The sequence below is a fragment of the Aptenodytes patagonicus genome, chromosome 3, assembly GCF_965638725.1.
Source record: "Aptenodytes patagonicus chromosome 3, bAptPat1.pri.cur, whole genome shotgun sequence".
In the NCBI taxonomy this organism is placed as follows: domain Eukaryota; kingdom Metazoa; phylum Chordata; class Aves; order Sphenisciformes; family Spheniscidae; genus Aptenodytes; species Aptenodytes patagonicus.
The window spans coordinates 61714651-61736792 of record NC_134951.1 but is presented as its reverse complement, the minus strand read 5'-3'; the positions used below and the strand labels follow the sequence as shown (position 1 = coordinate 61736792).

At 43.1% G+C, this 22142-nt stretch overlaps 1 protein-coding gene across 4 annotated transcripts in view; it reads right to left on the bottom strand.

The window, feature by feature from the left end:
- Positions 1–20928, bottom strand: part of TPD52L1 (TPD52 like 1) — a 67236-nt gene extending 46308 nt beyond the window's left edge. For 3 of the 4 annotated variants that reach the window (XM_076333527.1, XM_076333529.1, XM_076333530.1), the window contains exon 1: positions 19908–19972. In XM_076333527.1, coding sequence (XP_076189642.1) covers positions 19908–19929 — 22 coding nt within the window. In that variant the 5' untranslated portion in view covers positions 19930–19972. Of the gene's footprint in view, positions 1–19907; positions 19973–20840 lie in introns of those variants that run through there. The other variant, XM_076333528.1, reaches the window with a different exon arrangement.
- Positions 20929–22142: the final 1214 nt, after the last annotated feature.

Here is a 22142-nt window from a genome sequence, read left to right as displayed (position 1 = left end):
GCGCAGAGGCAAACCCATCTGGGCTGCCGCATTGTGGCAAGATATTGCTGCCCGGGTGGAGAACCTGGTTGTAAAAGTCCGTCACGTAGATGCTCATGTACCCAAGAGTCGGGCCACTGAAGAACATCAAAATAACCAGCAGGTGGATCAGGCTGCTAAGATTGAAGTGGCTCAGGTGGATCTGGACTGGCAACATAAGGGTGAATTATTTATAGCTTGGTGGGCCCATGACACCTCAGGCCACCAAGGAAGAGATGCAACATATAGATGGGCTCGTGATCGAGGGGTGGACTTGACCATGGACACTATAGCCCAGGTTATCCATGAATGCGAAACATGCGCTGCAATCAAGCAAGCCAAGCGGTTAAAGCCTTTTTGGTATGGAGGACGATGGTTGAAATATAAATATGGGGAGGCCTGGCAGATCGATTATATCACACTCCCACAAACCCGCCAAGACAAGCGCCACGTGCTTACAATGGTGGAGGCAACCACCGGATGGCTGGAAACATATCCCGTGCCCCATGCCACTGCCCGGAACACTATCCTGCGCCTTGAAAAGCAAGTCCTATGGCGACATGGCACCCCAGAAAGAATTGAGTCAGACAATGGGACTCATTTCCGAAACAACCTCATAGACACCTGGGCCAAAGAGCACGGCATTGAGTGGGTGTATCACATCCCCTATCATGCACCAGCCTCTGGGAAAATTGAACGATACAATGGACTGTTAAAGACTACGCTGAGAGCAATGGGTGGCGGGACGTTCAAACATTGGGATACGCATTTAGCAAAGGCCACCTGGTTAGTCAACACGAGGGGATCTGCCAATCGAGCAGGCCCTGCCCAGTCAGAACTTTTACGTACTGTAGATGGGAATAAAGTCCCTGTAGTGCACATTAAAAAAATGCTGGGGAAGACAGTCTGGGTTATTCCTGACTCGGGCAGAGGCAGACCCATCCATGGGGTTGCTTTTGCTCAAGGACCTGGGTGCACTTGGTGGATAATGCGGGAGGATGGGGAAGTCCGATGTGTACCTCAAGGGGATTTGATTTTGGGTGAGAATAGCCAATGATCTGAATTATGTGATGTTAAGTACTAATTATAGTTATAATAGTTATACTAATAATACACAGATATACTAATAATACTAATAATATTATATGCCATACTAATGTTATTACAATAAGAATCACCCAGACTAATGAAGAATAACTTCAGTGAAACCAAGCAAAGCACAGTGATGATGGTACCAGAACTGACTTCAACATGAAACAATCCAACACCACATACCATCTCCATTTTTCCTGCCCTGGAAGATTATTATGACAGATGGAGCCCGAAGTCATGGACTAAATGAACTCACCGAACATTTCAGAGGGATGGCCCACAGACGAAGGGAATGATATCTCTGTGTGTGTGTGTGTGTGTGTATATATATATATATATAAAAAAGGGGGTGGTGATTAATGAAAATGTACTGGAAAATATGAGACTTGAGCATGACGCAGATGGTATAGAATAAGGGATGGATATTGTCCTGGTTTCGGCAGGGATAGAGTTAATTTCTTTTCTAGTAGCTGGTACAGTGTTTTGGATTTAGGATGAGAACAAAGTTGATAACGCACCGATGTTTTAGTTGTTGCTAGGTAATGCTTACACTAGCCAAGGACTTTTCAGCTTCCCATGCTCTACCGACTGAGAAGGCTGGAGGTGCACAAGAAGCTGGGAGGGGGCACAGCCAAACTGCCCAAAGGGACATTCCATACCATGTGACGTCATGCTCAGTACATAAACTGGGGAAAGCTGGCCGGGGGGGGCCGCTGCTCGGGGACTGGCTGGGCATCGGTCGGCGGGTGGTGAGCAATTGTACTGTGCATCACTTGCTTTGTGTATTATTATTATTATTATCATATTATTATTATTATCATTTTATTTCAATTATTAAACTGTTTTTATCTCAACCCACGAGTTTTTCTCACTTGTGCTCTTCCAATTCTCTCCCCCATCCCACCGGGTGGGGGGGAGTGAGTGAGCGGCTGCGTGGTGCTTAGTTGCCGACTGAAATTAAACCACGACACAGCCTCAGGAGGAACTACAGTATTAACTTGATTCAAGGAAGCTAGCCAACCACAAGACACAAAACCACAGGAAATACGGCTATCGACATTTTCCTACTCATAAGACAACTTGTTAGTTTTGCAGTCTCCAAGGAGAACAGGAACCTGCAGCAAAATTCACGCCAATATATATAAGAATTGGTAATGATTTTGGTAGTAAAACAGCTCCTATTACTAGTATTGCTGACCCCAAAATATGCCCCCACATTCTACGCTGTGCAGGAAGCACAGCCTCCTCTCGACCTTCCCTGTAGGGTCCTTTCAACTAGGCAGCCTGGAAAATATACCTTTCAGACATGGGTTATAGATGCACCAAGTACAGAAGCATAATAGAATACAAGAGCTCAGTGGGATTGCTGATACGTCTTGAATTAACCACATGAGTAATTCTTTAAGAATTAAGGAACAAGGTAGGATCCTATTTAGTGTGTTTAATCTAGCTACACATTTTGTTAAACACACTTAATCTAACTATTCATGAAAACACACACAAGAATGAGTTGATTCAGATAAATGGTTAGAGCTGAGTCCTAGAATCTAAGTATTTTTGTACACTATATAGAAGAGTGTCAGATTTAGGCATCTAAAAGCCAGAATTTTAAGATAAGTCTGCATTTTTATACTTCACCATGGACATTCAACTCCAACAATTATGTACTTCACCCAGGAAAAAAGAAATCTGCACTTTTGCAATGCAGACATTCATCTGCGTGCATGTACAGACATTCAGTTTATACATACACTTGCTGCAGCTGAGCACGTAACACAGCTCTTCTTGTTAGTTTCACACTTCTTCCTTTGGGGGTAGGAGGAACTGAACTGGTTCCAATTCACCTGGAATTAAATGTATCTACATAGTATATATCTATATAGATAACCATATACCTATACATAGTTATAATGTATCTACAGTTATATAAATAATCCGTAATTTCTCACAGAAACTAAAATACAGATCAGATGTCCAAGGCAAATCTTTCCTGCAGCTTTGGAATATGATAGCTTTTACAGTGCACCTTGATTTCCATTTGCTGATCTCTACGCAAACCCCAACTTTTCCTTTAAATGTAGGCTATCTTAAGTAATAGTATTCAAATGATCATTAGCTGCTTATTAAAATAAGCTTGTTGGGAAGTTGCAAATCTGGTCATGTAATATTTCAAGGCTCTGTTTTCCCAATAGTTTGCTGAAAGTATGGGGAAGCTGTAAAATTAAAGTCATTCTTTCTCCTAACTTACAGGATTAGGGAAAATATTTATTACTTACTAACTCTCAGTTAAGACTCCTTCTGACAAAATATAGGGAGCATAAAATTTCAAAGTGAAACGTTTCCCAATGGCTAAATTAGTTTTCCATATAAGTGACAAATATATGCCTGGTCAGAATCATTACTGCCAAATTACCAACTGGTTTTATGTTCAGGGAGCTAAAGCAGTTTTACCTGCATGCTCACAAAAGTAAAGACACTAAAAGAACCCACTCTGCTAGGGTTCCTACCCCTGATTATTAAATTTAACTGACTTCACTGCACTGAGACTCAGAGTAATTCTAAAACTGCAAGACATACGATACTCCCCAGACCAATACATAATGATGCTTTAATCCTGCTAAATGAAAGTCAAGTTCTACGTAGTCAATGGCATTGCTAAAGCAGCAACAATAAGCAGAGGGGTTACAATTAGGACATCATTATATTTGAAATGGAGCACAATATAGGCCAGCATCCACCAGCTCAAACTCAGACTACAGTTGCATCACTACAAACTTGTTCTCTGCTAGTTAGCCATGCCAAGTTACACCGCTTATCAGCTCAGGCACACTGATAACATAACATACTGCTCTGGAGCCTTGAGCTAGGACCTCTGCTTTGGATCGCATGTATACCAGTTGCTCAGAGCTTGCAGCTATCTCTGCACTGTGCTACACTGCAAAGACAGCAGAACATTTCTTGCAGTTAGTGCTTTCTCTCTATAGATACTGTCATCTCACACATTTACAACTAGAGTCTCCAGACCGAGGGGAGTACTGTCAGTCCCTGACGATGACGTAGCCATCCTTTAAGGGCACGTTTCCAAGGAGCAGCCTAGCACCCTCCAGTGCACTTCAAGGAATGTCATATAAGCCCACCTATAAGTACTGCTCTCATATGGTCTCAAAACCCTGGGCAGGCATTTTCCTCTCCTGCCCAGCTATGTATCCCGACAACGCACAGCTAGTTGGTCTGGGAGAGACAGTATTTTTGCCTAAAGATGCATAGGTATTTGTTATGAGCCATGGAAGGTTTGGTCACTTTGGGAAGGGAGTTGTCCAAGTAGCTGAGATGCTTTCAAGATTAACCTAAAATCTTGATGGATATTTGGTAGCAGAAGAAAGAAAAAAAAAGGGGAGGGGAAAAAAAAAAAAAGGTCGGTCTGAGGTTCCCAATACTCCTCCTTTTCCTGACTAGTATGTATGTGCTTCTTCATGGAGGAGTCACATTCAAGCTGCATTCCCTGCTCCCCTTCCCCACTCTTCCCAGAAACACTGAAGATCATGCCTTGGTTCTAGCTGTGGTCAAAACTGGAAAAACTGGAATTGTGATGGTTATTAAAATTGTTCAGCTGCACAGCTGCTATGATTTAAGAATTATACCAATATCAGGAATATTGGTGGTGGAATCAGGAATTAGTTTTACACCCATTTAGAATAGCAATTTAGTTGCTGGTTGGGTGAATAGCTTCTGCTTCACTTTGTAGCATGTGTGTTGCAAGCTTCCCAGAACGAATTAGGAGTTTCATCCAATAGATTACCCAACATCACAAGAACCCATTGCATTGGTGATGTCCTGTATCTCTTATGTCCTTTACTAAAAGCACAATATTTTAGGCATTGACCTCCATGTATTCGTCTGAAGTAGAGGTTTTCCAAGTTTCATTCAAGCAGGCCACTAACAGATAGGACATGAGGATGGAGCCCACACACCACCACTTACTAGCATCTATTTTCAAGATGAAAATGAAAATGGCTGGTGAGGGGTCTAGAGCACAAGTCTTATGAGGAGCGGCTGAGGGAACTGGGGTTGTTTAGCCTGGAGAAAAGGAGGCTGAGGGGAGACCTCATCGCTCTCTACAACTACCTGAAAGGAGGTTGTAGCGAGGTGGGTGTCGGTCTCTTCTCCCAAGTAAATAGCGATAGGACGAGAGGAAATGGCCTCAAGTTGCGCCAGGGGAGGTTTAGATTGGACATAAGGAAAAATGTCTTTACTGAAAGAGTGGTTAAACATTGGAAGAGGCTGCCCAGGGAAGTGGTTGAGTCCCCATCCCTGGAAGTATTTAAAAGACGTGTAGATGAGGCGCTTAGGGACATGGTTTAGTGGACATGGTGGTGTTAGGTCGACGGTTGGACTCGATGATCTTAGAGGTCTTTTCCAACCTTAATGATTCTATGATTCTATTTTCTTCTCCTCCTCCATCTTGTCCAGATTAAGTCAATCCTGGTTCTCCTGAATTTAATTTCAGTCGCTGTGCCTGGTTCTCAGCAATTCTCTTCCACAGAAAAATCACACAAGAGGCATCAATGGAGCAGAAGCCATCTTAGAAACTATTCCATGACCTTCTCACCCCTCATACTCCATGGTCAGCTGAGGAGTCCTCATTGCCTATTCCTTTCTCTCCACCTCTTCCAGTTGCAATCAAGCTCAATTCAGAAGCTCAGTCAAGACTTAGCTCTGGGATGTGCCATCACAGGACTCTGCCCAGAGACAGAGGCAAGACCCAACCCACCTCCCGCATTACCTCTTCCAGGCAGCCCCTCTTCTTGTGGCCTAAGATTGCTGGGGACAAGACCTGAAGGTCCCTGTGGTCTCATACAATCTTATATTCCTACAACAAATTACACTAAGAATATACTCATGTGTAACTCATTTATCCTCCACAAACAGGCAGACTAGTGATTGTCTGGACATATGTTACTTCAAAAGAAAAAAAAAAGCCCCCATAAAGTATGGGAAAGCATACAGTAGGTATAAATCCATGCAAAGAGCTGTTTGGCTTTTACTTTAAAGAAAGTTTTAGTACTTACTGTCACATATAATTAGATAAAATATGCAGGAAATATGAAAAGTGTGGGATTATCAGTAATTAGGAACTGCAAGTCATACAGAAGGGTCTAACTCAAAACAACTGAGTGAACAACCCTTAGTATTAGGATATTTATACAGAAAAAGTAGGGGGTGGATAGCTGGGGGAACACATTTAATGGGATCTTCTGAAAGATTCATACGACAAGATAAGACAACCACCATACAAGGAGTTACAGCATGCTGAAACACTTCACAAGCATTTTTGAGTTTTCTGCCAAAGTTCATGGCAGTTGTGGTTGAGACTAGTAACGAGTTTTACAGTCTGCTGTTAAATCTGTTTTAATGCAAGAAACTGTTTCAGCATTGATCTGTACCTGTGCATCTGTTTGCTACTAGAATTGTAGGGATGACAATTAAATAAGCCACTCGGAAACTACAGGATCTGTAACTATTCCACAAATTTAAATTAACCAAAGAATACAATGATAAAATCCAAGACAGATTTTTAGACTCATTCAGGTATCTGAAGATTAACTGGACAAAGGTGTTTTAATTAGTGCTTTTTATGTATTTTCTCCATATTCATCTCAGGCTCATGTTCTAGAGTATTATGTATCAGGCTAATTTTTGTATGTTGACCTTGTTAAAAAAAAACCAAACCCAAAATAAACCCACCACACTTTTGGCAGTGATGTTTGTTAAATTAACCATAATGACAGCAAAATTAAAGGCAAGAACACCAAATTTTTGCTCGTGTACATTCTCTGACATTCATTTCAGGGAAGTATATAGATGATCCTTTATTCTAACAAAACAGTTAAGAATGGAAGCCCTTTTACTGCTCTAATTTTTTGTTTCTCAACCAGTTAAAAATTGCATACCTACCTTGTTATCTAATATTCATATCAAATAGTAAGAAAACATCTTCTAATTGTATAACCCATCTAGTAAACAAAATGACATGTTACAGCTTCTTTTGCCATGCTGTTATATTGTAGCTAACAGCATAGCAAGGCATGCAGAAGAACTGTTTCTTATTTAAAATTGGAAAACACTTGTTTACAAATTTAAACTGCAATTAAGTCTTCAAAGGGATGAAATGGTAAGTAGAGCAAAGGAACTGCCCAGACATTACATTAGCGTCTTTGATCTTCTTTATAATGTAGTCTTAATGCCAGATATAGAGACTAAGGGGGGGAAAGGGAGACTAGAACCATGTATAGTAAATGACTAAATTGATCAGAAAAACTATTAAAAATTGCAAAGATTTCCAGTACCATTTTTTCCACTCCGAAGTTATTATGGGAGGATCCACCTAGAAAACAAACTGCTTGAAGGAAGATCTTCCCTTCTGTGTTTGGTTCTAACTGTGGACAAGTCTGAACTGCTTGAGCCTAGAAATTACTGTACAGCCTGCCTTCCTCCTAGAGGACTTAGAACTCAGAATAGAAGGCAGGTTGATTTTGAAGCTATGACTGGAAAATAAAATTAGAGGCAGGGTTCACCTTGGTTCAGAGAGGGAAGAACTCTAGACATACAGGTCACGTAGATCAAAAGTGTAAATATTAAACAAAATTGTAGATTCTACTTCCTGTGACCATGGGGGCTCAATCTTCCTTTTCTTCTGAGTAGGCTCTCTTGGAAGAGAGATATGGATGGGCAAGTGTCTTCGCGTTTCGTCTCTCCACTGGGCTTTGGGTCAGGGGTGGTGTCACGGAGAGGGAAGGAGTACAGCTTTTGGATGTTCAAGAGCTCTAGGACGTAGTCTACCATCTCAGAGTAAGTGTCCCCAGTCGTCCTGGAGCAGCTCATTACAGACCTTACCAAGGCTTTCCATTCCATCTCTTAACCCCTGCAAAACCAGGCATTAATGAATCTATCCATAGCTATGAGATAGATTGGCAGGTTTCCAAACAAAGGAACACTTTTCTTTGAAGCTCCTGGATAAACAGCCAGTCGTAGTGTGCTAATTCTTTTCTCTGTTTTAGTAAAATAAAAAGAAATTAATCATACATTGAGGATCTCTCTATGTTATTTTTCCCCTAGAAGTCATTGACACAGCTGCCAATCTATGCCACTGAAGAAAGACAATATACACACAAATAACTGGCAGAAAATGGACTCCACAGCTTGACCACTGCACCAAGAAGCCATACATGTTGGTAAGGAGTTCGATAATCATCCCAAAGACAGAAGTGCAATGGATAAAAGTGAGAATAACAATCATGGTAAAAAAAAATATATATCACTTACTAAAAGTAGGTACCAAGCTTCAACCTGAGAGCTCAGCTTCCTAACAAAATAATTATCTGAAACATCCAGAAATGCTCGGTAGGCATGATCTCATGAATTGTACCCAATAGCTAGCTCTCTTTGTATAAAGTAATAATCCTGCCTGCCTGGGGAAGACAAGGGCAACATTGCTTTCTAAGCTGTAGCTATGGAAATACATTTCACAACAATTGCTTTGTAACAGTTTAAAGACAGCAGATGCTTCTTTCTATTATGTCAATACTGAAAGTAATGACAGTATTGTACCACTTACTGTGCTGTCTATTGATCATTCTGCACAACCTTCTGTGAGGTCAAGGGTAAGAAAAAGATGCCACAAGTGGAAGGATTATCATCTCTTTTTCTTTCTTTAGGCAGAACAGAAAAAAAAAGAAAAAAGATGAAGTCACGATGGAATAATAGGGAATGAGAAAGTGGATGACACTGAGTCACAAAAGAGACTTGTTCTCTACAAATAAGGTACTCTAGAAACTGTAACAGACTGCATAAAACAAATGAAGGAATAAAGCATACATAATCAGACTAGAGAAAAAGCAGTGTAGGGGAAGATAACAGCTATGACATGGAAATGCTGGCAGTCAGAGGTGGAAGTTGTCAGTCAAATTTCTTAAACCCACCCTTTCACACTGAAAATACATGAAGGTACATTTTTCTAATCTCAGAATAGACAGGCACCTTGGGTCCCATCCTCAGCTGGTAGAAGTGACTGTGATCCCATCAATTGTATAATTAAGCTCACACATCTGCTTCACTGAATCAAAATCACAGAAACTTAATGGCAGGATTTAATAATCTTTCTCTCCTAAGAAAGGATTAGTTTATTGTACTTTTCTAAAGCCAGGTGCAAAAGAATATCACTAGATAGCAATCTAACTGCAGTATAGTTAAACTCACAAGCCTCCTCCTACTTAACTTCCAACAAAGTATCAGTGCTGGAAGAAGTGATAAAATTGTATTTTTTAATTAAAAAATAAATTCTTCAAGTAGCTATAATTTGTATCCTTTAGATCACAAAACACATAAGTAACAAGATGTTTATAAGTCTAATTTCAAAATGAGCAAAATCTTGCTGCAACCGGCAGGTTGCTTTGCTTTCCTTACATTCCCATCCAACTATCTCAACATGTAAGGCAGATGTGTCACTTTTGATCCTGTAAACTTACTAGGGAAAATACACAGGAAACAGTTATAACTGGGCACACGACAGATTCTTTATTCTCTTCAGGCCCAAATTCATTATTCCCATTGCTTTCCCATTGCTTTAAATCAGATTAAATGTCTCGGCATTGTTACATATACTAAAATACACATTTAGGAACGCTGAGAGAGAAGGGACAAATTATCCTCCCCTGCATCTGTTCAATCTCTCACATTGGGAGAGTAAAGATTACCGTTTTTAAGGACCAGGACTGTCTTTTTACATACTGCTTGGCACAAAAGGTTCATGATCTGTGACTAAGCTTTCTAGGCAGCATCATAATTATAAATTAACAACAATAATTCACTCATTAAGTTGGGAGAAAGGCACAGTTCCTGTCCCCGGAGTTTTTCTTAAATGTTTATGTTAGACCATGTAAGAGCTCACGGCCACCAAGAACAGGCAGTGAATCAACATGCTCCTCAGAGCAGGCATGTCTTGTGTCCTCTCCCCCCCCAGCTTTTAAGCACCATCTGCTTCAGTTTGCAATACCCCTTAACCCCCTTGTAATTAAGACTAGCTACTTTGCACCAGTGCACTTTTGCCTTCCTAAGGCGGGTTATCTGACAGTGTAGGCCTCCTCCAGGCTTCCCTAAACAAACTTGACCTACTCTTGGATGCATCTACCTGCAACACAATTGCATTCCCATTTAAAACCAATAAAAATAAAGCTCATTTATATGAATATTATTTGAAAACAATCCATTTTACCAGAGACAAAGGCCATGTATTCCCTTGCACAGGCCCTTTGTTTAAGAGAAAACAATTTTTTATTTGCTAATACACATACTCCAAATATATTGAAAAGCAGCTCTAATTTGTGCCACCTTGCTTCTTGCAAATGCACTGCCTTGCAGCTAGGCGGCCATTGCTGCGGTGGGTTGCGCTGATAAACCTGGAATTTGGAGTTAGCGTGACACTAATTCTCTGGACACAGGCCACACAAAATACTTCTCAATCAGAATAGCACAATCTAGCCGGGCTTGTTCAACTCAAAGTTTCATTTGTTTTTCCTCCAGGTTTTTTTGCCAGTGCCCTGAACTGTGAAATGAGGTATTTATTATTCTGCTCTTAATGTTAAGCTCCATGTTAAGGCCTTCAGAGTTTTTGGCATCATTAATTTTGTGGCTTTGCCCACTCAGTGTTTTGTAGCATGCCATTACAAAGAAATGTGTTTGCTTAGTGAGGCTGTGGGTGGAGACATCTGGGGTTTAGGGCCCTGGATATCCATGAAGTTCCCATAGAAACAAGTTTCTCGGCCTTTCCTTCTGTTGGGTAGGGTTTGAAGACAGGAGGCATGCCTCTGAGTTACACAAGTGACCGTATCGCAGGAGGGTCGGCTATTACCAAACCAGGAGGCAGAGACTGGCACTTCCAGACACACTGTACTGTCTCAGTCTTTGAGGTCCCTGATTTACCCTCAGATACCAGCCAAAATGGCAGCCGTCACAGACAGAGTGTGTTTTTTCTTCCTTGAAGATCAACAGGGAAGATAAGCCCTGAACCACAGAGGGTCTCTGACAGCTGTTCTGGATAGAGGTAATGGCAGGCCAACTGGTAACAGAAGGAAGGGGTTTAGGCACGCGGCACGAGTTGCTACCCGCTCAAGGTTGCATTAGATCACACTTAGTGGTAAGAACATCACTCAAGCCTCTACCCTGCTCCATACAGATCACCCAGCCTGTTACCATGCCTATTGTAACTTCAGTACCTTAAGAAGGTCTAGAAAGAGGGCACAAGACAGTCCTTGTCTTCTCTTCGCTCTTCTACTACCTTACGTAAGAAGATTTTTCTGAGGATGTTGTTGCAGGATGGACATAATACAACATACTTTTCTGAAATAAACTAGTATTCCAATGCTTGCATCTCTGCTAATAACTTCCATTCACATCGTCATCCCTATTCAACTTAATTGCTAAAATCTTATTCTCTCTTACCCTTCCCCTGTCCTTGATTCCCACGTGCAGCACGTAACTATGACCAGAATACTGCTGCTCCCCTTTCAGGACGTGTTCATGCTCCATATTTCTGTGCAGACCTGGACACAACTGATCTGCCTTCTAATTCTGGATCTAGGTCTAAATCTAGTTCCCATCTTTGAGCTGCTCTCGAATGGGTACAAACTATTATTGTTACATACTCTTCTTTATTCCTTGGGCTTAATGCAGACTTTATCTATATTGCCCATTATCTATGCTCCTCTATTTTTTGAAGCAATTTAAAACCACAAGGGGAGACATATTTTTTCCTCTACCTGTAGTATTTGACTTCCAGTTTCCTGACAATATCTGTTATTTAACTCTGCAAAGATCTTATTTAAATCTTCAAAACCACATTGTGATTCAGTTTATATGAATGACATTATTCAGCAGCCTTTTTTTTTTTTAATCAGTCAGGCTATTCAAGTAATCGTTCCTTCTTCACCATCACCTTTTCTTTGCTATCAAAGCTTCTGCACCACCTGACCCACAACACAACTGAAGGATTTACTCTTGCAAGACAACATGGCTTCATTGGTTCTTCAGTATTCTCATATGCACATAACAGTGTACAGCACTGGTTAGACAGTTTAATTACATGGCAAACATCATTCTCCCTGATTATGACTTTGATTCCTTCCTCCCACAATAATAAGTTAATAGCTGCCATCTGCCTATTAAAATACTTTGAGCAGAAGATAATCTTCTGTTCCTGGCATAATTGCCCCTCTAACTCTGTAATGTACATACGTTTTACTTGTCGCTAAGGAAAATCTGGTTGTGTTTAAATACAACTATCTCTGATCACTTTTTAATTAAAATTTAGCATACACCAGCCCAGCAGAGAAAGAACAAAGCATTTGAGGCCTTCAGAAGATATTCTAACTAAACACATTTGCTCTGCATCATTCTCTAAAAATCTGTCAGCATTTCCTAGAGTGACCTATCTGTGATCTACTCAGTGGAGTTAAGAACATTTTAATTAAAGTGTGAAACATAGAAAGAGGAATTAGATAAGCACGTAAAATGTCTGAGCCAACGTCAGCACGACAAGTTATTACTAAATCCACCTAAAGCACAATGAAAACAATTATTCCAAGGAAACTCTGGAAAAGTATTTTAAAACTTTAAGATGGTTATGAGCAACCTTTTTGTAACCACAAACCTGCACCACCTTAGTTCCAACCAGGTGGCAAGGCAATTTCCTGGTGAGGAAACTGGTGAAAAGAGAACACCTGAACAAACAGGTGAACACAGAAAAACCTAACTCTTTACTGAAGAAGCAAACATGGAAAGCATCAGCTCCCTTCAGCCACCATTTATAAATATTTACAGAATAAATCACACAGCCTTTTAAATCCATACCATACATACTTTTTAATCATGCTTTCCATACTTTACTTAAAATTTATAAGTGGGTAACTTTAATTATTAGGCAATTATTAAATACAACTTTAAAGTGTGGCACAGGTACTAAAGAGAGACAACCTTACGTATTTGGATGGCTAAAAAGGAAGGGTGTTTCACAAGTTAAAGCAAAACCCAGACAGAAATCAGACTGTACAAATGGAAAGAAAAAACAGAAAGAATGGTTCTCAAGAGAGGAATAAATAGTTTGGGCAGGATCTGGTCCCTTGGGGCCTGGGAAAGCAAGTAACAACTTCACTGACCAGCAAACAAAAGTAGCCCTTTCAGCGAGAAAGCACATGAAAATAAACTGCATTGCCTGTTACAAAAACATTTTGTGCAAACACTTTTTACTGGGAAAACCAACACCATATCTATAGACACTTCATGCTTGCATGAATATCAAAAATGTTTTCAGAGTGTAATTTTGTATCTCTCTTTGCCAAAAGCACCACTAGAGCCCTGGTTCCCATGTTATACTAAATGTTGAAGCTTGAGTTGGCGTTTTGAGGACTCTGTTGTTGTTAAAAGTACTTTAAATTCTATTATCTTACAAAAACATTAAAAGTCTAATTTTGCCTTTAGAACAGCAAAGCTGAAAAGTGACTGCTTTCCATTACACATTTTAAGTACTTTCACTACTTTAAAACACTTTACTGACTAGGTTCTTGGTGGACAGCAAGGATAACTGCATGCTAAGGTAAATTAATGGTGATGGCAGGACAACTTTATAAAAACCAAACTCCAGAAGACCAACAAAAAAACCCAGAAGAAAGCATTTTTCCTGACAGCCCTCTTTGCTTCAGAAGGAACTGACTGCTCAAGGCATAGTGTTACCTTCCCTTTTCTGGAAGTGACAAAACGCACTAGACCTCCTTCTGATCTTTATATGCACTACCTGCTTCTCCGAGCTCCCTGGATTCTCCTTCAGTGACTAGAAACACAAAGATGTAAAAATTGCCCAAGAACTGGATCCCTGACTACACAGTTCCTAAGAGTCTGAAAGTCCATTAGCTGAACAACAGACTAAATGAGAGAAGCTATTGTATCTGGCCACAGGATACACACATGTAACCATGACTTTTCCTTATTTCTGTAAAACTGTCTTTATAAATTTTACTGTTGTATTATTCTTACTTGGTTGTTGTAAAAGCCCTGGCTTTCAGCTATGACAATGAGATGGCTTTCAGCAACCAGCCTTACATAAGAAAACTTCTTGACAGACAGTGTGGAGAGAACACCGAAACTCCTAGTATTTTATGTGACTATTTGCAGTGGGATCTTTCTTGTCTGCTTGGGGATCCAATAGTGGATCCTTCACTTTACCATGCCATTAACCCCATGCCATTAATATAAACACAGTGCCTTTTTACTGGAATAAATGAAAAAGAATCAAAAAGTTCAAGAAACCTTGCACAGAAGTAATTAACAAGAACAGCCTTTTAGAAGCCCTTTTTATTATCCAGAGTTTAAGTCCTACAAGCACAGAAAAGGTAAAATGTGCCAAGCAAGAGAGGGAAAATGGAAGACTCGGTATAAGACCTTTATCATCATGATAAGATGGTACTTGAGGCAGTATCACTTCACGTATGTCGCGTTCTTGAATTTGTTTTACACTTTCAGAAACGAACATTTGCAGAAAGATCCTCACTGCTGACATTCTACTTCTTTTTACAAAGTGGAAGAGAGAGGGAATGAGAGGCAGCACAAGAGAAAGAAAAGGAGATTTAGTGCTGAAGTGCAATACAAACACTTGCTAAATGACTGTGTCTTTTACAGTTACCCACCTGTGACACTCAACCATGCCACGGATGCAGAAGTGTAATGATGACAGCCTAGTTAGCTATTACATGATTTTGATCCATGGATCTCAAAGATGGCTAAGCAGCATTACCTCTATCCTAGAGAATCAAACAAATCAGCTAATACGCCCAAGGTTTTGGAGGTCAGTGTGACATCTGATATTAGAATCCAGATTTGTCAGTCCCCTCTCAGCATTTCTCATACACGACGGGTTTAGAGAATGCAGCAGCCAAAATGCCCAGTTTAGAGAGCAGCAATATGACTACAGCAGACTACATTTCCAAAATTTGGCGTTGCCACTGTGCATTTCTATGAGATACAAATAAAATACTTCAACCCCTCTGCAATCTTCTGCCAAGCTTGTGCCACATCCTTGACCTTCAAGCAGCACGTGGCCTAAGCAAAGCACCTCAAAAGTCCCATGCATTTCTGTACTGTATTGCACAAGTCAGTGAGGCACATCAGAACAGCATCAGCAGACTCATCTTTCCACTGAATGCACCTGAGAACACTGACTGAGAGCAGACTCAGACTACACTTCTGCTGCCTCACAGTAGGACTCATACCAGCAGTCCTGTGAAAACAAGATACAGGAGAAATAATAGGGCAAGAATTTACAAATATGTTTTAGGGTTTGATGTGTTTGGTTTTGTGTGTTCTGCATTTTATATCTTCATGGTTGTAAAACTGGCAAAATTACAATGCCTCATAAGACTGGCCCTAGATTTTAGAGGAGGTCTCTCTTTTATATATCTTTCCCAAATCCCACCGTATTCTATTCTCAGTTCTCATGTGTAGCATGAAACCACTCGAATTTTCTCAGCCTCAGCAAACTGAATTTCGTCCTGTGGCAAGTGTCATAAAGCTGAAAGCAGTACAGCTTCAAAAGGGTAAAACAGAGGCACTGCATTTGATTTCAGACATTTATTTGCTTAAAATCCGATATACCAAATAACTCATTCCATGCATATGTTTTCCCTCCTTTTAGTATAAAAAGGATGAAAGAGCAATTATCTCGAGCTCTGGGCACTCTTGTTAAATACTTAAGAGTCCTATTATAAATTACAACCCTGCCATTTTCACTTGACCTCATCTTCATGTGATCTTATTAACATGGCAGCTGAGACTTCCATCATGCAGTCAAATATGCAGGTTATCACTGGCCGGTTCAATTATCCCAATATACTCCTGACCCTGTGTGAAGTCCTCTCTCCTGCTTTCCACAGCGGGGCAATGGTGAGCTCCAGACGGCAGTAAGGAGACTGCACAAACCCCTGGTTAACAAGAGTGAATCTTGAAGCCTCAGAAGCATGTATGGCCAGGCACTTTCCTTGCAAAGATAGGTGGGGAACGTAAATGCACTTTTCACAGTGCAAGGAACTAGCAGCTGCTGCTAGGCAAGAAAACTGAAGTTCCCCTTCCCTCATCCTTCCCATTTTCTCACATGTATCAACACTGACCAACCTGTGTGCTGATGGACTTACTCGAGCAGAGGGATTTTCTTCTCATAGAACAATTACACTAAATCAGCCCCAAGCCACTAGTTTTACTCTGCCCTTAGGGGAAAGGTGAACACAAAACAAACCAGTCAGTGCTCCTTGGTAAAACCACCAAACATGAGGCTAGAGAAGATGCTGCCCTCTCCAGGAAGACTCTGCTTCGGTGTGACAGCCACAGCACTGCTGCTGCAGTGAAGTAACGTCTCCGTATGTGCCTTATCCCCACCTTGCCACTGTGAGACCGACTCCCTGTCCAGATTCATGTCTGTATTGGTAATCACATGAGTAGCTAGTGAGGAGAAAGAGGGAGAGAGAATGCTGACCAAGCTCCCAATGCCCTGTTTTGGAGAGTCTTGTACACCATATCACAGGTAACACAAGACGTCCTCACCACTGCCTCCCACCATGGGAGACCTCAGACCACCCGACGGTGAGATGACAGGTGGCACTGTGGCCGGGAGAGGACCACTGGGCTCATGCTGCGACTTCTAATGATTTTCTTCTGATCATAAGCTCCAACTAAATGGCACATGCCCAGGTGCTGCCTCTCTGCTCTGTAACCTCACGCCAGATGCAACTGACCTGAGGATCACAGATGAAGCATGTCAGTTGCACGCAGCAGAGGAAAGCAGTGCAGTGCCGCACAGGCCTGGAGGAGGAGCCATCTGACATCTGAACTAACTACCGCTCTCACCACAGTACTTTACAGGCGTATGCATAGCCACAGCAAGCTATTATGGCTACAATGCACAACTAGCAGAGGATGCAGAACATCTGTAAGAGGAATTGCTAGGACAGGGAGATGCCTCAAAAACCCTTTCAGAGGCTAGAAGTGCAAGAAGCTGGCTGAGCTACCTGGGTAGGTAAAAGGGCAAAGAGCAGAAAGCACCAAAGCTTTATCAGCATAAGAATCAAGACTAGACACGACGGAGAAAGAAGGAGGGAGAAGTATTGCTAAAGGAGAGAGATGTGTTAAGAGCAAAGCTCCAGTGTTAAAAGTCACATGGGATTCTCAGATGAGAGACAGATGAAGACATCCATGGCATTGTCATTATTAGAGGACGTTCACAGTTTTAAACTAGAATGCAGGACTAGGCAGGATAGTCAGTTAATCTGGACCTGGAGTAGAATGAGTATCATGAGAGGCAAATACACAGTTCTGATTTTCCTTCCAGAGAGAAACATTGTTCTTCAGACTTCCAAACTTTTCACTTTAAAAATGACTGACAGACATAGGAAGGAAAAAAAAGATGCTCTTATGGAATTTTTAGCACCTAGTGTAAGTATAGCTGGCGTGTTCCTGGGATCAGCTAGCTCCGGGACCATTAAGAGGAAAAAGTGATCAAAGACAAAAGCACTCAGAGGCTTAAAGGCACAATTTATGTAAAGTACAATTTATGATTTTTATTACACGTATAAATTTGTTTACATTGAACATACGGTTATTTCTTTAGAAAATATTTTAACATTAATTACTATTATTCTCTGTCTGGTAGACTGTCTCGTCTAGTTAGCATGAATGCTGCAAGACATATTCAGTATACTGAAGTATAATAGTAATTCTGTTTCAGTCCATAAAATCTCTCCACTGCTTTAAGATCAGCATCAGAGCATCTAATTTTCAGTCTTTGGGGCATGGACAGATGTTACGTTGTGCCTTGAACCACACAGAAACTCCTGATGTCAGCTGTGACCTCTATGCAGTACCTTGGTACAGTTACACGTAATAATACTTTTTTTTTGTCAACAGCTGCATTAAGATTATAAGTTGATTCATGCTGCTGTGTAAAAATGCTGACAAAAATTATTTTTGTGCTCTGAAGAAATCTACATTTTGTACTTGCATGTGTGTATTTCTTGAACATGAAATTGATCTACTCAGGCATAGCCTCCCTTCAGGACAATACAAAATGGCACAAACACCACAATTATATAGAAAAGTCCTTTTGAAGAAAATCTTTAAAGCGTTAAATATGAGAAATTCGACAGTGCTTTCAAATTTATAGCTTTTACTTTGTCTTTTCAATTGGAATGTAACCCCCCTGCAGAGCACACTGGAACAAACCATTCAGGATTCATTTCTCTGTGGGCATCTAAAGGTTCCTTAGAAGCAATCCATAAACTCATTAAAATGTATACACGTTTCTCCTGCTGCTTAAGCAGATACTTGAAGTGGGCTTTTTTCCCAAGCAAACTGCTACTGTTTTATTAGTAACCTCCTATAACTATGTTCCGCAAATTGCATAGTGGGATTGAAAAATTTTCTGGCCAGTGCTTAGATATACCGAGTTGAATTCAACTGCATCAGACACATACAGGCTAAATTCTTTTTGCCAGCAAGGCTCCATAACTGCAGTAGCATGCACTGAATTAATTCTAGAAGGAAAGAGGGACATTTTGGAACAAAGGTTTGCTGGCATGCAAATACCTACCCCAAAAATCTTAGCTTGTACTGCTAGTGTATCAAAGATATTTTTTAAGCAATGGGAGACTGTTCTGAGAAACTGTAGAAATAAAAGACACAGGTGAGAAATAGAAGAAAAAACTGACTTAAGAATTGAGTATAGCCTTGAAAAGTCCCATATTTGTCTTTCTGTCAACTAAGTTTAAGATTACCAAAAAAAAAAAAAAAAAAGCTCCTGAGCTCCTGCATTGCATGCAGAAAAGTGAAGGGCTAAGAATCCCTAACTAGATAAAATTAAGCAATACGAAATGCTTTTATATTGTCTCACTAGCCAATAGATATTCATCCAGAAGAATTTATTGAAGACCTGTGGCAGTAACAGAGTTGCTGACCAAAACGTACATTAGCAAAACACATTTATTGGCTTGAATTTTTACCACGTACTAAGAACATATTTACCCATCTTACTAGTCAGGGAAGGTAAAAAATTCACATGCACATATACCACTATCTGGCTAATTAGAATCAGATACTGTTTTCCATCAGTTCTACAAAACAAGAAATGATCAAATCCATTACCGTATGCAGTTCCTGTCTAAAGAACAGGAGCTCCCACTGTGGCGTTTGTACAGATGTATTCGGAAAATTAGTATAAATAACAGTCTTATGCTATAATCTTAATACTGACCTTTAAAACCCCCAGGAACTGAGCCACAGTTCTATTTATTTTGCCCATCAGCTCCAGCCATGTATCCATCAGGATAGCACAGACACCACACTTTTGCTGGGAAGGCTTTCTCCTTCACAAGCATCATGAACTCAAATTTCCCACTGTATCCCTTTACGTACAACCGTATTTGCAATCAACATTTGCCTCTTTCATGCGCGTTTGTTTAAGACAGTTTTTAACTATTCTGGAAGGCTATTTTGTCAGTTAATTTCAATGAGCGTATGTCTCCCCCTTACTTCATCTCCCTATTTTATAGATGACAAAAAATGGTTTCTAGACATTCTGCTTTCATGGAAATATTTGTACCACCTGCTTAGTACTGTCGACTTACGGACATGTGTGGCGAAGTCATAAGGTTCTCCAGAAAATACAAGCAAGACCATAAAGCTGAGCAAGATCTGTGTATGCTAAATACCTTGGGTTGACCCAAACATCATCCGAACCTTGCACGAAAAGTTTCTTCTGTTCTTTGGAGGCCAATTAACCTTACCCAGAGAGAGAGATGAACAGCTAACTTAATCATAACTGTTGCAAGAGAAGATGTTCACTTTAAATTAACGAAAGCCGTGCCCGCAAAACTGCAGAAATCCTTTAGCACATCCAATTTTAAGCCGGCCTCGGTGGAGAGCTCTGCCGGCAGCCCAGCCGTGGGGCCCGTGCTGCTGGAGGCGCCTCTCGCCCGCCGGCGGCCTCCCCAGAAGGGGGCCGCGATGTCGGGGCGGGCTCGCACCGCCCTGCCTTCCCGCCGGAGGCAGAGCCTGACCGGACGGTTTCCCGAGGCGGCCGGCCGGCCACGCGTCTGCCGGGCAGCCAGGCGGGGCACTGCACACAGAACTACTTCAAACAGCCTAGGAGAACCCCCCACCCTTACCGAGATTAACGCAAAGTTGTAATCCAGCTACTGGACCGTGAAACGTTTAAAACCAGCAGAAGGAGAAAAGGGACGTCGCCATCCCAACCACGTAGTGAAACAGGGAAAGCCGAAAGGAGCCCGGGTCGGGATGGAGGGCCGGGCGCACGGCGAGGTCGCCCTGACGCTCCGCGGGCCGGCCGGGCCACGCCGCGCTCCTCGGCGGAGCCCGGGGCCGCGACCGCCAGCGGGGTGCCGGGGAGCCTCTCACGGGCACCTCAAACCGCGCTCCTCTCACCGGCCCCCTGGCCGGAGAGGCGGGCGGTGCGCCGGACCGCGGCTCGCCCTCAGGCTCTCCCCGCCGCGGGGCGCCTCCACCGCTATCCCCGGGCGGGCTCGGCCCTTCCCGGGGGGAGCGGCAGCCCCCGGCGGCGGACGGGACGGGACGGGACGGGACCCCCGCGCCGCCCCGGAGGACTCTGTCCCGACGAGACTCACCCTGTGCCTGCGGCTCCATGGCGCGGGGGGCTCTGCCGTCCGCCAGAGCCGCCGCCGCCGCCCCGCGCGGACCCGCGGCTCTTGCGGCGCTGACAGCCGGCGCCAGGCTGCCGCTGCCGGGCTGCCGCTTGCCGCTCCCCTCCCCCGCGCCGCGGGAGCCAGGCGGGGCGGGCGGCGCCACCTGCCGGCCAGGCGCGGGCAGCGCCGGCGCCGCTCACCTGGGGCCGCCCCGGCCCCCTCGCCTCCGCGGCGGGGCCGGCCCTGGTGAGGGACGGGCGGTGGGACCCCCGCGGTAACGACTCCCGTCCGGCGGGGATGACCGCGAAGAAGAGCCCTTCGGGGGCAGAGACCCGCCCGACCGGCTGCCCTTTCGCCCTCGGGGGGGCAGGCCTCTCCCCGCGGCCTCCCGGGGGCGGGCTGAGAGCCGTCCTTGTGGTGCCTGCAAGCCCCCTTGGGTAAGGGCGCATCTGTTGCGGTGGCAAGTAAGCGCGCCATGCCTGCCGGGGAGGTGTGAGAAAGGGGAGCTCCTCTTCAGTGCCCTTCCCCTGCCCGACCACCGGCTGTACGGTCTCCTGCTTCTTTTAATATGAAAGTCTAATCTGAAATATTGGACTCAGAGGCAAGAGTACAAGCAAAGCTTCCGGCTTAAGGGTCAAAAGTAGCAAAGGTAGGAGAAGTTACCTCCCCACAGAAGACCCCAGTGTCCCAAGGACAAACCTTGTGTCGGCCACCCTCTCCCACAGCCCGGTGGTGCCTCTGGCCCCTGCCTGGGCCGACCCCTCAGCTCTGACGCTGGCCCCGGCCAGCACCCGGCTTCCTCAGCTGCATGGTTGTCCTTCGCCATCCTCCCTGCGCTGCGCCTCAGGCCGTGGCTGTCCCCCGCAGAGGGAAGGCACCTGGGGTTTCTTGCCAGGGGAAGCAGGGAGCCCCAGGGCGGCGGCGGCAGCAAGGTCCCCGCCTGAGCAAACAGGCATACCTGGTGTAACAGCGGCATGGTGAAGCAGTCGGGTGCCTGAAGTGAACAAGTGTTGGGCTTACTTGAGTACCTGTGGGTTTCAAGTAGTGCCTCCTACGGCAGAAGCATGGGAGTACATTCAAAGGGATACTGACAGCACCTGTGCCGTCATGTATATTTAGCAGTTTAGGTAAAAATTAATTTTTTTCCAGTACGTAGGTCTGTATCCTACTATTCACCGGAAGCTGGGGTGACAATACGTAGTTCACAGTGCAGTGCAGATTAGTCTAGGTTTTGCTCACGCCAACGTAATTTCCACGCTTTGTTACCAGTCCATGTTAACTTCA